We start from the raw sequence: 16,770 nt of genomic DNA, 5'->3' as shown, positions 1-16,770 counted from the left end.
ATCACGAATGCTTCACCTACCTTTCGCTTCAACGCATCTTCAAAACTTGAGATCACACAGCCTCTATTACTAAATGCGAGGGGACACAGTAAACATGATGCCACGCTATCTCGGCACACTCCAACCCTTGTACATGCGGCAGATTACATCTAAAGTGGGGAACATGGGCTGCATATATACTCAGCTGCATTTGAAAAAGGAGACGTGCGCCAACCAGTGCCTTGCTTTCTCCCCCTCCTCTCTTCAGCACACTTGATCGTGCTACCGCAAGCCCGCTTCCCTCCCCATCTTTCTCCTTGCTCATGCAAGACGACACTCACGAAGCCACCATCCCTCTCGGCTCACCTTAGCGTGCTTTCACTCGCACCTAAAGCCTACAGCACACGGGCGCAATAGGACCTTATCGCACTTGTGCTTTATCCAGAACATCACGCTGCTTGGCTTCCCTGATTGCTCTTGGTTGCACGGCGCACGATTTGAGAGGAATTCACAAGCAGCCGCTTGTAGGTCAAACATTTTACCATCTGCATCGTCGGAAGTTGCCATTTATTGTCTCAGTATTCCTTCGTGGCGGCAGTGAAATTTCGCTTTACAATCAACTCCCAACCTAACTGGTCGAATTATCCAGCAGGTCGAAACAAAAGGCAGAAAGAAACGCCAAAAACACGCCGTTAATTCACTTGGCCGTAGTGCCTTTAAAGTTAGCTTCGCTGCAATGCAGTTTTGTTATGCGGTGAAGCATACCAAGCAGAAAAAGCTGCCACTGTTGCGCGACATAACACATGTTCCTTAATGTACACATGCACATGCACCATCTGTGGTCACAGTACGAGTGCCGAGACACCTAATAAGTTTACTGGCAAGCCTTCAGAGTTTGAGATAGACCCCCGCTCTTTCGTTGGCTTCAAACATCCCCTCGACTATCAGAGTATTTTCATTTTGCCGCTAGCTTTCCCAAAACACAGATGGTTTTTATCTGCTTCACTGTGCTCAGCATGTGCGCACATGTGTAATTAAAGGGACACTAAAGAGATATATTAAGCTAATCTAAAGTGGCAGATTAGTGTTCGAGAATCTCTAAGGCGTCATTATTATCGTGAACAGAGCCTTCATAATCAAGAAATTGAGGTAAATGCAGGACATGACAGGAGACTCCCCTGCAACATTTAAGCACTTGCCTGATGATGAAAGCACTCCTCAGTTAAATTCTGTCACTAGTACTCAACAACTCATTGCAAAAACATCCTTGATTGTATTATAAGATGAAATATAATGCTACTTGTCCAGTTCTATTCCATTTTTAGAAAAAGAACTCATTGAAATTACCCTAGACAACAACCCATGTGGTTGAAAAGTTTCATTTTAGCTCAACTCAGTGCCGCTCACGCTTTTGCGCTTCAGTAGTTTCGTTATCGCATAGTGCCACGCTGGTTTTGCTGGCTCGCGGAAATCGCACAAACTGCAAGCAGCAGACAATTCAACTTCCATGTAATGTCACGAGATGCCCAAATGGTCTATGCTACTTGACCATAAAGCAGCTGCAGCGCGAATTCACCGCCTTGGCGCTCTGTCTTGGTTCAGTACCACCGTCTGTCAGGCGCCATTTTACTCGCATATGGCACCAAAGGGTGTATACAACATCACCACTCCCCTGGTTGGGTGGCGGGAGATTTGAATTTCGAAAACGGTATTTGGACTCTTCAGATGCAATATCCCCTAAAACTAAGTCTTTTCTTGGCACGAAACAAGCATTGCGAGGTTTTTGGAATAATATTTAGACAGTCCACGTCGACTCAGTATTTACCTTTAGTGTCCCTTTAAGGAACGTGTACCAGGCCCATTAACGGGCCTGTATATGAAGCATGCATGGCAGGCGAAACAAGGACTTAAATTGACACAAAAACATCAGAAACAACTCTGAATGGCTGCCAGTATGCTTATTAGGCATCTAGATGCTTGTACTGTGACTGGAGACTGCGTGCATGCGCTTGTATAATTAAGAAACATATGTCTCATGACAATGGCCCACCAACAAATTCTTCACCGCAGCAAATTGCATTTGCTTCACGGTGTAACACTGCTGCCTTGCGCCGAAGCTTAGCAGTCAAGTTCGCATTATTTGGCGAAGGTAAATTTTGAGATCAAAATAACAGAAGCTTGGGCCCACAAAAGTGTACGGCCGCCGGCTGGGACCTCCGGTCGAGAAGTCGAATTAACCGGAGTCGAAATAACGGAATTCTACTGTATTGAAATTGTGTATAAACACACTTCGTTGTATTGAAGATATGAATGCATGCTATTTTATGGACAAGAAGTTGTAGAAAGTTTAATACTTTGTTATATTGAGAACTTCGTTATATCGAGGTTTAGCCATAAACTTAACTGAGAACTGGTGGTGTTTAACTGTAAAAGCAGAGATAAACTATCTCCCAGTGAGAGGCTAGGGTAGGAAGGCTTAGTTGCATTTTCAGGGTAGTTACACTAATGTTATATGAGCGATTAGGAAGAATTGACTGAGCACTGTTGAGCTAATTCAAGTGGGTTGCTTGGATATACGTGGTTAAAATTAGAGATATCACTAGCATATTGTAGATAATGACCACATAAAGCCAACATACAATAAGGCCGAAGAAAGCATAGAATTTAACTGTTTGTCTTATTTTAATTGAAGTGTAACTTCTCGAAGTTTCAGGCAGAAGCAGTGACAGGCATCATGAAGTGTACTTAGATTATGTGTTCCATTTACCCAATTTTAATGTGCCATCGTGCACCCAGTTTTTATGCTTTCACAGTAAGACAGAAGCATGCAGACATGTCTGATGCTCAAGAAAAAAGAAAAATGGGAAACATTAAAAAAGAAGTGAGAGAGAGAGCAATCGGAAAAAGCCAAAACCTGCAAAACTTACCTTCACAGAGCATAAATTCATTCTCACTCACTCTTCATTATCATCACTTTCAGGCAGCTCCTTATGACCTCTGTCTGCAAACAACATCACGTTGCCTTCTGCGCAGTTCACAGCATTTTATGTTCTGCGCTTCTTTAGTGACTCCGCAACAAATGTGAGTGGTGTCGGGGCCCACATATTAATTAACCTTGCAATAAAAGCGATTTGTCGTCATCGCCAACCTCCTCGATGATGTGTTCGGCTTGGCCGATTCTGGTGGTAACATGAGTGCAGCACCACTCGGACAATTGATAAGTTACAAAAACAAATAGGGTTAGTGTAGAGCTGTTACATTATGCCAGCGGGAGATCCCTCGATGCAGATTTCAGTCCACGTCTAGCATTTGTCCGAAAGGTTGGACCCACATTGCAGTCTTTAAACGCTTGTGCAGGAATCAATTGGACCAGAAAGGTTTACCACATGAAACTTTACACTTTGCCTCAACAGGAGGCGTACGAGGTCACTCCCTCGGAAGCTACCGAAAGCGGCGGCTGCAGCCTCAGCGACATAGCCTCGGAGAGCGCAGTGTGGCTTGCGCATCGGCTCGGCCCCGTCCTAACGGCCAAGCACCTCAGCCGGAACCTGCTGCGGATGCTGACACTTTGCTACATGGGGCCCCAGCAGCTAAGCCCAGCCAAGGGACCACTGCTCGAGGGCGGTAAGTTGGGTGATCGGTGACCATCGTCGGTCATTATTAGGCATGTGCGAATATTCAGAACTTTTGAATAACAAATTGTGCGCTCGTTAGAATGGACTCGCGTACAACAGACTTTTGGATATAATGGACCATAGTTCGGCCTTAATTTGTTCTACCTATTTTATTAGTGCACCAGAGTTAGCTTTTAATGGATTGCGCTACAACGGACTATCGGCTACAGCGGACGAAAGTAGCGGCAATCTTTTTCAAAATCGGCCGTATAAAGCATACTTTTGCCATGTTGACACGGGCTGACAACTGACTTGCAAGGGTCATCCGACTATCGTGGCTCAATATCGCGCACGTGAAGGAAGAAGGCTGGGTGGAAACGCGCCGTCTTCTTTCGTGTGCGAGGCACGGAGGGAGGGGGCAGGCGACAGAGAGGGGTTCTACTCTGGCGGTTGCTGTTGACGGTGTGGCCGCCGTATCTTGGAAGCAATCTGCAATGTGGACAAATTGCTCACCCGCACATGCACCGTATCTTGAAAGTGATCTGCGATGTGGACAAAGTGTATCCAGTGCCGGTATCTTCGTAGTGCTGTGCTTTCGACGTTAGTACTGCATTGAAACGCGAGGCAGCACAAAAGTCAATAAGTCAATTTGCTCGCTGCTGCTGCTGCGGTTACTTTGCTTAATTTGCTATCGCAATTGATGTTTTGCCTTTTGGGCAAAACGGCGACTGTATTTGTTTGTTTTTTACTTTGGACATTCGTCATTCACTTCTTGCAATAAAATTGTTAAGACACTGTGACAAAAGTTTCGGAAGTGAGGTGTTTTGGATATTACGGACTTCAGATAAAACGGACGCTTTTTATCAGATTATCAGGGTCCGTACTAGTGAGAGTCGACTGTAGTACCCTATTCGCTTCCTAGTGGATTCTTATTCTTCAAAATGAATAGTCACTATTAGTGGATATGAATACTTTTCTAATAGATTTCAAATGTTTCAAAATGCTAATTGTGTCTACATTTAAACATAAAATTGGAGCAAAAGTACAATAAATTTCATTCCGGCAAGTGCAGCATAGGCACAAAATATAACACTTAAGATGTGGAGCAGGCCACGTCGCTCAGGAAGCCATTCTTTACCCGCTATACACCAATAATTCACGTTATCTGAATAGTCCTGGGCATGCAAGGAAACTGCTTATTTGTTCCTAATGCTCCATTTGCGCTTTTAATAAGCAACTCTTCATAATGTACAATGACAGAAACTTGGTGATGTTACGGATACTAGGATGTGTACTTGGTTTCATAATAATTATGAAAACAGCTGTTAATTATTTAAAAAGCATTTGATCTGATTCAATTTGCTTCTGGTTCTGTTTAATTCATCTTCTGTTCAGGCGCCAAATTTACTATTCGCGTGCCCCTAGTTATGGCTTGACTGGGATGGAAGCTTGGCCTTGTTGGAGTGACATTGAAAAGTGACACATTGCTGTAAGAAACATGGACCAAGAGGGAGACATACAAATGCTTGCACACAGGCACACAAACACTAACAGCTTCACTCTATTTGTTTACTTGTGCATGAACCTCCACATAACACGGATGTAACAAAGCAAATCTAAAATTTGGTGGGCCATGCTTTATTTTGATTAGTATTCTACTGCTATAATGTAACTCTAAATGCAACATTCTAGACAATATTGGTTGCAGTGAAGCCAATATTTCTTTACTCGCAACTCAAAATGTCACATACTCAACGAGAGTGACTCGAAACGGCACATTCTGGAAGCGCATGTGTGTTTTGGCTAGTAAGCTTGGCTTGGCGGTCCCACAGCTAGCAATCCTACGTGCCAATCCCATGTGATGGCAGCAATAGCACGGTTGCATATTAACAATGCGAATAAGCATGTGTTTGTTATTTAGCATTGTTCATGTGCCAGGTATTATCACCAACCTAAAATTTGGACTCGATGGGGACCATCCAGCATCCTTTTTGGTGAGAGCTAATGGCAGCATTTCTGTGCTTTATTTAGTTTTTATTTATTCAGATGTAGACATTTCTTTGAGTCTCAGTACCAGGGACGTCCCTTTTAGGGAGCTCTTTGGGACAAGTCCACTTGTACTTCAAATGTAAAATTTTTCTGAAGGATGCTGTATATCTGCAATATCTGAAGCTAGGCATTTTTAGGTGGTCCAAAATTAAAACTGAAAACTTAAGCAACCCCCGCCCCCAACAGAAACTAATGCGAGCATGCTTGGAGTTTGAGTGCTGTGGCTGAAAAACTTAAGAGTAACAGTGTTTGTGCGGTTCTGCTTCAGTGTCCTCTTGATCATCTCTTTTCGCTAATGTTCACATAGACCTTATTTTTTTTTTTCGTTTTTAGATGTGAGCCTTTTCGAACAGGGTGTGATTGGGGACCAAACTGCTGCTAAGGTTCTCGAGACACTGTCCAACTTGGCGATGCTTTACGGGGAGAGCTTCATCACACGCCAGTACCTGCCCCATGCTGTCGAACTGGTATGTGCGCTGTTTCCTTAATTTTCAAGCGTGAGCCATTATGTCGTTCTAATCCTTTCCATATGGAAAACTAACTTGGCTTGTCCATAGGAGCTCCAACCATCAATACAGTCCTGAAGATGGTATGGTTTATTGCTCTATGCATTGTGACAACACCAGATGGTGTAGCCTGTTGAAGGAAAAATTTCTTGGACAGAAATGTTTCTTTTTGCCGCTACACTTGACCTAAGCTTGACTGCAGCATGTCCTTATGTACAATGCTATGTTTCAGCATGTTCCATGCATGGAAATACTTTCCTTAGAGACAGAGTAACACTGCAATAATGCTGCTTTTTAAGAATTATTCTATGTTTGTACAAGGCATAACGGTGTAGTTTTGTTTGTTGTAAAAGCGAACTTAAAGGACATGCATATGTTGAATAAAGCCCACCTTCAGTTACACTGTCACATTTAAAAAAGAACTGACTATATCATCTTAATGCAGATATTACGTGCAGCTTTGCCTTACAAGCTCATATGAGTATATTGTAAACCAGTTTTACAATATATTCTAAGCCACCTTGTCATGATTTTTTACCTATCAATAAAGGGATAAAAATTGCAGTTATTCCTCACATGTTTTACTGTTGTAAGCTTATCTTAAAAACTGTACCCTATATGGGTGTATCATCACCAACAGTCAGTCAATCTTGTGTGGAGTCCTCTGTCTATAGCACTTAGTGCTCAATATTTTTCTGCTATAAATGCAGTGCTAGTCTCTGCATGACACAGTATAACAAAGTACTAGGTACGTGGAGGTAAAGTGCCTGTTGTGCATGGCAAAATTGCACCCAAAAGGGCATAAGACTTCGTTACACCCTAAAGGGTGAAATATTGTCACATTGTTTCATACATAGCAGGCAATGCTCCAAAGGCTAGAACCTTCTCTCACTGCCCACATTTGCAACCCAAAAATAGTCGTATATGAAAGAAAGATGCAGATGTGCATCATGTTATTCAATGTAACATTCAGCCTCCTACTTTTATGTCAGAAAAGATGACGCAGTTATTACGTGATTGGTGTCACACATCTATTTACCATCGACCGTGAAGAAGACCGTGATGCTTCTGCGACTAGCAACCACAGCAAAACATTGCGCTCATGACCAAAGCATAGCATGTCGTATAATGGAAGGGCAAAGGTGCATGAACAATACGTCATTTGACCTAACCCTGCATTCACAAGTTGTACTTGTAATATTTGAAGTACTTACTTCACAGACAGCATCACAGATTAAAAACAGCTCCACTGCAAAACGCACGGAGTGGGACTTCTATGACCTCACTATTTGCCTAGGTTCCATAGCGTTGCCTGCCAAATACGAAACGGAGTATAGAGGGTGCAGTCAGAAGGGTGCAGCTCTCTAGACTACACTTTTAACCGGCGTAATATAGATTTCAGAAGGGTTTATTCATCAAATTACACCTTTTAAGGTTGTGCACCCAAGTTACACCCCTTATGGCGTTCAATAGGGCATGCACCCTGCATTATCTAAGAGCTGGTGTAATATAGATTTTATATGGGTTTATTCATCAAATTACACCTTTTAAGGTTGTGCACCTAAGTTACACCGTATATGGTGTTATATAGGGCATGCACCCTACATTATCTAAGAGCGATGCCTTTGCATGCATCGGGCTTGCTCGAGCTGTATGCCTTCTTTCTGTGTGGTCCTGTGTCAGCTGTGCATGTGCAAGAAGCACCTGACTGACAACCTCGAAGCCGGGCTCATCGGAGCCGTCACGATGGTCAAACACGTGCTTCCTTTCCTGTCCGACACGACCCTCATGAGCCAGCTTCAGGTGAGCACTCGAACTTTTTTTCTGCTTGGTGTCAGGGACTGCATTTCAATGTGAGATACGCTGCTGAAAAGCTGCCGCTGACTGGGCCCTATTCATTGAAAGAGTTGATGAGAAGCATCGGTGTTAAAAAGATGGACAAAGCCATTTGCACCTACTTGTATTCTTGAAAAGATACCTCTACAGTGCTGGCAGAATGTAACAAATCAATTTAGGGCTAACTAGTCTGCATACTTTCATTTCCACCATCTGCAGTTCCTTTGACGTCGGCGTAATTTTAGGCTTTCATAACACTTAGATCAGAGTCCGCGTCACCTTTAGCGAACAGATTCTTAGCAACGTGACATGGTACTCTCGAGTAATTGCATATATTAAGTGTTCTATTTAACGTTTTCCTGTTGTGTTTAATTCCTTTTGAACTTTACATGGCATTGTCTTTACAGCAACACTTAAATGAGGCAGAGATTTTGTCAAACAGTTTTTCTCAACCTATTTTTTATGCCTCTGTTTGTGTTTGCAGAATAGCACTGATTGCTGTTGTTGGATCTGTGCAGCTGTCTACGTACTGTGATGATCAGGGCCACTCTAGACATTTTGATGAATTACTGTTTGTCTTTGTTTATTTGTCTCATTGTTCATGCATTTGTGTTTTGTATCCTTTTGTTTTCTGCACAGTGTGTGAGAAAAATCTTGCAACACTTGCAACTTAGCAAATCCCAATTAACAAGTGATTATCACATATTTTCCGAGAGCAAAGTGTTGCCTACCCATCGTGGTGGCACAGTGGTTATGGCCCTGTGATGTTAAGAACAAACTTTAGTTCATTTTATTTGAAGCATGCTGTCACTAGCATTACACTGCAAGGATCAAAAACAAAAACACAATTATAAACATGCTTTTTTCAGTGCACTGTCTTAAAAAATTTAGCTCTTCCCATTTGAGCATCACACACTGTCAGTCTAGAAGAAAAATAAAGTAACAAGGCAGCTCGCATTATATTTCTGAATACATACTGTGGATGCCTGCCTTTCTTTGGTCTGCCCCGTTTTAAGGAGGTGGTGCTGAAGAACATACTGTACCCGCTGGTCCAACTGGCCTCATCGCTTCAGCACTGCTTTCCGCGCGGGGTGGTCAGCCGCCAGGTCCTGACACGGAAGATCGCCGACACGCTGTACCTCGTAGGTCTGCGCATCGGCTTCCAGATGTCCCGACGGCACCTGTCAGTGCTTCTGCGGCGCTTCTTCGCGTCCTTCAACCGTGCCTTTCCACCGGCGGGCGGCCTTTCTGCGGTGCAGCACCTGACGCCGGTCCCCGCACCTGGGGACAAAGGTAAAGGAATTTTCACGACAGTGTTGTTCCTTTTGCTTGCCTCAGCGGGGCGGGAGGGGCCCCTTCCTGCGTTGAATGCACGAAGCTTCGTACAGTTTATTGGACCTGCCATGTTGGTTGCTATGGCATTCTGCTGCTAAGAGCGAAGTCATGGTTTCAATCCCCAGCCACGGCGGCTGCATTCCAGTAGCGGTGGAATGCAAAAAACGCGTGCGTACTATGCTTTGGGTGACCGTTAATCCCGTAATGCCAAACAAAGTTCCACATCGTAAAAAAATTGCATAAACTTGTTCATCTTTATTTATGACCACGAAGCGCGCATTTGTAAAGAAAAAAAAATACTTTTAAATGTTTTTTGAGTTGCAGCCAAATTAATACAGTAATTATTTAAAACGTAATTCGTTCGTTGAACTATCCACAACTAACAACTTGAGAAGGCAGCGGGTCGGAACACTACTATTGCAGGGTTAAAGAACCCTAGATCGTCGTAATTAGCCAAGAGTTCCCCACTATGGCGTCCCTCAAAGCCTACTATGCAGCTTCATGACGTCAAGTAAAGCAGCTTAATCTTCTTAATTTATTGTTCATGGAAGAACAATGGCACTGACATTGACTAGAGTGTTTTCTCTCCCTCTTTTTTTTCCTTTTTTTTTTTGTTCAGGGCAGTGCAAGCACATTCTTGTTATGTGTGGTCTTCCACTAGATACAAATGTGGGGTTAGGTGTCGTCATGCACTGTTTTCTTTATTTTGACAGCGGTGGCTTAAATCCAGTCGTCTTTGCTTCATTTCCTTGCGAAAGCTGCGCTCCTGTTAACAGTAACGCTTAGCGCACTTTGGATATGTAATTTGTCATCTTAACTTGACCTTTATTAATCCAGAGTTTTCCACTGCATCATCCCTGTTGTATGGCTCGCGGATGCAAAATCCTATCAGTTTAGAGTTCTGTATCTTGCTACATGTGTGTGGGTGTGCACATGCGCGTGTGATTGTTTATTTTTGTGTTGCTGACGATCCTGCGCCGAGTGCGTGACAGTGCACTTTGGCAAGTTGGTCGCGTAGGGGCGTCTGCCGCAATCCGTGGGTGATCTGCCTCCTCCTCGCCGCAGAAGAGCAGCTGCTATGCCGATCGATAGAGGATTATCTTCCCATCAAGCGGGAAGCCGGTGGCCAGGAATTGAGGATCGGCACGCCAGTCAAGTTGTCCTCTGTGCTCCGGTGCCGAGGCTCGCCGCCCTACCCCCACACTCCCCCCTATGAGGAGAGAGAAGGTGCTTGACCACACATATGGCTTTTCTCACTTTGCTAAAACTCACACCGCGCCCGGGTGGGGGCGCGGCCACTCCCCCACCCTCTGCAGCCTCAAACTGCCGACTTGTTGCACCAGCGGAGTGCGGAGTGCAGTGCCGTAGAGCCAGGACGGGGAGTCAGTCAAGCGGAACTTGCACCTTTGCAACCGCATCTTCGTGTGAGGGCTAGTGGACAGTCCTGTGATTCGTGTTCTCTTTATTTGTTTTTGTTTTTGTCTTCTCATCATTTGGTTGTGATGTTTCAAATGATAACCTTGTTTGAGTGGAATACCGAGCGCGACACGACTGTGCAACGCAACTGGGATTGCCACCGCTTCAGTATTTTGTTTGCCAGTGAGACCAGACTTAATCAGTGGCTGCAGGTGATGCAATTGTGGAGGCAGAGCATACACTTAGTCGTATGCTTTGGCACTTCTTGTCGGCGAACATCTCAGTTATCAGTGGGCTTTCAGGTTTCATCTCTGATTTGTCTGTTAGTGCAATAACTACTCATGACAGTTGTACCATGGCCTTTCTTGCCAGTTTTTACAACGATGTGGTGTCGGGGATCAAGCATCCACACGTCGCAGCTCAGACAACCCCGTCTTGCATTACCAAGCACGTGGAGTCTTGCCATATGAGCGCTTCCTGGGGCACCACATTGGAAAAGTTTATGTGACCTTTCAATCATGCATTCAATCCAAAAATGTAGTATCAATGTTTATTCTGACTCATGTGCACAAGATATGCAGTGGCAATGAGCAGCTAAAACACCCTGAGCTGCACTTATGAAGGAGAAGATGCGCTCCACTGCAACACACGGAGGAGAAGCGATGACGTAGGGGAAGCGTAGGGGAAGCCAGTGTCCCATTGTCTAGCAACTCGAGGCACTTTCAGGCAACTCAGTGGCAATTCCTGGATTACCAGAACCAAGCGATGGGCACCTAGCGATGACATCACATGACTGCTAATTCATCGATTGTTGCCCTCACATGGTCGTGTCGCCTGAAGTATCGCTCAAACGGGGTTTAAGCTGTAGCTTCCATTGCTTGATGGCACACCTGAATAGCATACTGCAACACGAAGAACAAAGTGGTGTTGCAGAAAGAAGCACTTGTCCTTGTCACCTTCGTGTTCTAAACCTGTTGTCTTTGTAGCTGTGCTTGAAAATACTTCAACATGGGAAGTTTTGTCTCTGCTTCTCACTTTCTTGTGTCTTTGTCTGCGTGCCGCATAGCATACTGTCACGTTTGAGTTTGTGCCACTGTGGACAGAAGGACATAGGGAGGTGAAGAGGAGGTTGAAGTGTCTTGATGATTGGAGTCTTTTTTTGTCTTCTCGTCATTTGGTTGTGATGTTTCAAGTGATAACCTTGTTTGAGTGGAATACCGAACGACACGACTGTGCAACGCAACTGGGATTGCCAACACACTGATCGTCAACACACTTCAACATCCTCTTCACCTCCCAACATCCTTTTGTCCATAGTGGCACAAACTCATACATGATATTACTTTGCACAGTTGACTTTGATATCATCGAATCAACACTTCCAGCTGATCTCTTCATTAAAATGAAAATCTTGTGGAAGTGAGGCTTCTAATTTTCAGCAGTAAAAATGACTTCTGTTTATGATGACTGCTTATGATTCCTCGCCATGAGCCATTGGTAGTGTCTGTCTGACTGTCTGTCTGTTTGTGACCTCATGTATGCTGTATTCTGTAAGTGTAACTTGACCTTCGCTTGTTTTATTTATCCTTGAGTGTGTGTGTGAATGTGTTATGTGTCTTTGTATTCATGCCACCTTGCTTACCAACTTCTGTGCTGCCTCATACTACGCTTGTGTTAGCATACTCTGGTCACTGTATTTATTTGTTATCTTCACTGACTGAACTTGCATTTGTTCAGCCAGCCCGTTTTCTTTTGTACGTACGAAAGAAGTTAGTAACACAAAACTGGGTTTTCTGTGCCTATCTGTCCGTCCATTCTTTCCATTACGCCATCGTTCTCATCATCAAGTCGTCCTCACTTTATTGTCAGACCACCTCCTCAATCTCAGCTTTGTCATCACAATATGGAACAGGAAAACAAAAATTTGCCCACCACGTCCTCTGGGATTTGAACTCATGCCGCAATGGCAATCTAAAATTGGGAGCTGGATGTGCTAACCTACTAGTGCAGCTAAGGTACTTAGTAATTTGAGCAGGGCCTTGCATGACATGCAGACTCTGTAAGGGGTGACTACAGTGCACTTATTTTGGAGGCTATGAGAGGTAAACACTGGAACAGGCGAGGACGCCATTGTTTTTGAGAAGATGGCAATGTCCGTTGCGATATAGCTTCTGCTGCTGTCTCAGTAAATGAGTTCCAATTCAGAGGAATCACTGAACTCTTCCCTTTTTTTTTTCTTTCTGCTTTTAATAACTGCTAACTTGTGCAGCATGTTGCCATGTGCCACGAGTGTTGTCATGCCACTTCGTAAGGCACCTTCCATCATGTGTACAAACAGGGTGTGCGTTTCTCTGTGCAGCAGAATGTTGAGACATTTCGCTTCCAGCAAAAGCTTGTTAATTCGACCCTTGTAAATCCAGAAAGTCGGATACTTCGAACTCGTCCTCTGGTCCTGCTAGGCGTACGCATCACTTAATGGCATCAAATTCCCGTTCAGCCATGTTTGGCCTCACACTGGTTAAAATTTGGCCAACTCTCGGAAGCGCAGCGAGCTGAGGGTGCCGTAAATGTACAACACAAAAGCAACACTAGTGTCTAACCGAAACGAAGCAGTGGAGTCCGCATCATCGTAGTCATTAGTGGAAACCATACGGCAACAACAAGAACGCTTTGTGTTGACGTGCGCCTTTGTAGCCTTTATTCTTTCGTTTACCACTGCACATGACACCGCACTGTCTGCGTGGCTTTAGAACTGCCTAGTCGCTAGTCTCCATTCATCATGGTAGGGTTGACAGCGATCGCAGTTTCGTCTGCAGCGGTTGCAGCAAGCAGTAGTTCCGTTTTGACTTCATCTGCATTGGCTGCATGCCTTCAGAAATGCATGGTCACCACCCATGATAGAATCAGTGACAACCACGGTTTTGTTCACAGCCGTGTCAGCAGGCAGTAGTTTCATTTTGACTCAGTGCAACGCATGCACAATGTTGCAAATGCGGTGGAAGCTGTCAAGAATGAAGAACGATTCTACCGTGGCCCGTACGTTACCACCAAACCTGCCGGCTACATTATGATAGGTAGACACTGTTGCGACCTGCTCACCAGTGAATAAATTATCGAGATGTATATGCAGTATTGAAAAGTACGTGTGGGATAAAGATGCAGGTCTAGCAGTGCGAAAGCACTATTAAGGAAGCGGGAGGCATTTTCCATTGCGAGCGCTTTTTTGTCATGCAATGACGAGAATTGCAACATACACACTGCTTTTCTGCTAAATAGAAACAGGATTTGTTGATTCATTCAATAAGTAAATGCATGCTGATTTAGTTAACATTTCTTTATTGCTTTTTTTATGCCCTCGATAATTCGACATTCGGTTAATTTGGACATTCTCCGACAGTATTCCACTGCAGAAATTGGGGTCATATGTTCGATTCCTTATTGAAGCAGCGTTCCAGTAGGATGAGGAACTGGTATGCTTGTGTACTGAGGTTTGAGTGCTCAATAAAAAACTGGTGGAGCCAGAAGTAGTCTGACGTGCTCCAGTATGGTGTTTCTTGTAGCTACTGTGTTACATTCAGTGTTAAACTTAACCAGTGACTGAGCTTTACTGTATGTGTGTCTCTGCTCATCATCTGTTCTTTGTCCTGTTCAGTCTTCTGGATCTAAGTGCATGTGTGTGTTTAATGTGTAACTTGCGAAAGCTGTGGATGGTCTCTACAACGAGCTAGCTAATTTTAAAACATCACCATGACTCTTTTTAATGATGCATTTGGCATGAGAATACAGACACCGTGTAACAGCAGACTTGTGTGTTGTTTGTGTTTTTGTTTTGAATGCATTGATTAGTTTGCATCAGCAATCTCACACTCTTACAGACACATTGCTTTTAAGCTGCAGTGTATCATGCTTAAGCTTGCTAATGTAGTTACAGGTCTGGGCCTAGCGCACAGCTTGAGAAATGGTACTGCTGAAACTTCGAGTTGGAAGTAGAAGTCAAAAGTTTTTAGAAAACCAAGAATCTAGTTTCTCTCAAAAACCAGCGGTGTGCAACAGGTCGGCAGTCGTGCTACTGAATGCCTGAACTGAACTAACAACCTAACTATTGAGCAGTATAATAGTTACCCTGGCATTATGTATTGAAACACCTTGGCCCCCCATAGAAGGATTGCCACTTCATTTTTTCACAGCACTTTGGGTAATGTTACACTTGATGCTTTTCTCATTTATAGTTGGCTATTGCACAAAAAATGTGCTTGTGTTGTCAAGGGCATAACCCACGAGTTTTAAATGTACGAAATTAGGAGAGAGAGTGACCACTTCTGTTGAGAAGTGGTGCTGCCATACACTTTCTATTGTCGAAGTGAAGCGTAGAGGAACATTCTAGAATAGAAGTCTTGAGGAACATAGTAGAATACAGGAGTAGAACTTTAGAAGGTTGTAAGAACTCCCTTATACAGCTTTGCTTTCTTTGATGTATGGGTTTATTGGATCTGCATGACCTGTGAAAGCTTCATGTGCTGCCTGCTTTTGCAACAAAAAAAGATAAGGCATGTCACATTGATAGCAAGGCATTGCAATATGTTGAGCAATTTGGCACGATGCTCATATCACATTGACTTAATACATGGAAGAAGTGATAACATGGAACTTGTTGCATACCTGAACTCATTCTCCACAATACTGGTGGAGCGACCACACCTTCTGCACAGCTTCCACCACTGTTTGCAAGCAAAACATAGCACATCACATGACATAAGCAAAAAAAAAAACAGTGTTGACAAACAATAGAGAATTTGATTCAGTATCACCTGTGTACATTGCAATTTTAATACTATATGAAGAAGTTATTTGGTAGAAGACATCTTATATCAAAAACCAGTTCACTACAAAATACGTGGAGTGATAGTTTTCTTGCCCACAATACCTGCATAGTTCTTGCAGCCCTGCCTGAAAACCGTAGAACAGTATTATGCTGAAGTGATATTTGCATTACTTTTCTATTTCTGTGCTTAAATTTGCTAGTACGCAATAGTAACGCTGTCAGGCACGTGCTTTCGTTGTCTAGTTTTGTCTCCATTGTTTCAGGAAGTTACGAGTTATGCATTAGTATAGCACTACAAGCACACTAGTTAAGCGCCATTGTTGGCTTGATGAATCAGCTCTTTTACCACATGGTTTGTGTAAATAGAGGAAAGCTTCTTGCAACTTCTCGCAGACAGTATTTGCATGCTAGTGTGTCAATGCAACATGTGCCAGCATTATTCATTGCTCGTGCAATTCATGTAACTACAGTGGTTGTGGTGGTTCTTTACCACCACAGATGCTCATTGGCTATGATACTGTACTGTTGAACATAAAGTCGCGGGGTCAATAACTCCTGGCTTCAGCAGCCACGCTCTTATGGGGGCATATTTAAAAAATGCTTGCTCACTGAGGTGTATGCACATGTCACAGAACCCCATGTGATTGATTGAGGTTAGTAACCTAAAGCCTCCACTGCATGTGTTTGCATCTCTCGTAGCTTAGGTCTCTCATTGGCAAAGTAAAGAATTAAAATTAAATTGTGGGGCTTTATGTGCCAAAACTACGATTTGATTATGAGGCACACCGTAGTGAGGGACTCCAGAATTAATTTGAACCACCAGGGGTTCTTTAACGTGCACCTAAATCTAAGTACGTGGGTGTTTCCGCATTAGCAGCCCAACACCATAGCCACTAAGCAACCACAGCGAGTGCATTGGCAAATTGACACCAATTAGTCAGTCAGTCAATCAATCAATCAATCCGCCAACAAACCAATGAATCAGTCAATCAATCAATGAAGTGGAACACTGCTTAAGCACTGCAAAGCTTCTTGCGATTATGTCAGCTGCGCTACATTTTTTCGCGAACTCACCGTTCTTGTGTTTTTACTCATTCTGTGTATTCATTCTATCTGCAAACCATGCACTGTGGACAGGAAAATACGAACTGTTTAAATGCAAGAAGACGCTTTCATTGTTATAGCCATGACACTCGTGCACTTTCAACGACAC

The 16,770-nt window shown here is 43.6% G+C and overlaps 1 protein-coding gene across 4 annotated transcripts in view; it reads left to right on the top strand.

The window, feature by feature from the left end:
* Window positions 1–16,770, top strand: part of Wdr81 (WD repeat domain 81) — a 98,892-nt gene that overhangs the window by 63,060 nt on the left and 19,062 nt on the right. For 3 of the 4 annotated variants that reach the window (XM_070527433.1, XM_070527434.1, XM_070527432.1), the window contains exons 20-24: window positions 3,393–3,603; window positions 5,976–6,109; window positions 7,832–7,951; window positions 9,001–9,277; window positions 10,385–10,546. In XM_070527433.1, coding sequence (XP_070383534.1) covers window positions 3,393–3,603; window positions 5,976–6,109; window positions 7,832–7,951; window positions 9,001–9,277; window positions 10,385–10,546 — 904 coding nt within the window. The remainder of the gene's footprint in view (window positions 1–3,392; window positions 3,604–5,975; window positions 6,110–7,831; window positions 7,952–9,000; window positions 9,278–10,384; window positions 10,547–16,770) is intronic. The other variant, XM_070527435.1, reaches the window with a different exon arrangement.

The sequence above is a fragment of the Dermacentor albipictus genome, chromosome 10 (genome assembly GCF_038994185.2).
Source record: "Dermacentor albipictus isolate Rhodes 1998 colony chromosome 10, USDA_Dalb.pri_finalv2, whole genome shotgun sequence".
In the NCBI taxonomy this organism is placed as follows: domain Eukaryota; kingdom Metazoa; phylum Arthropoda; class Arachnida; order Ixodida; family Ixodidae; genus Dermacentor; species Dermacentor albipictus.
Note: the sequence above shows the minus strand (reverse complement) of the source record. Positions and strands in the feature narration are given on the sequence as shown.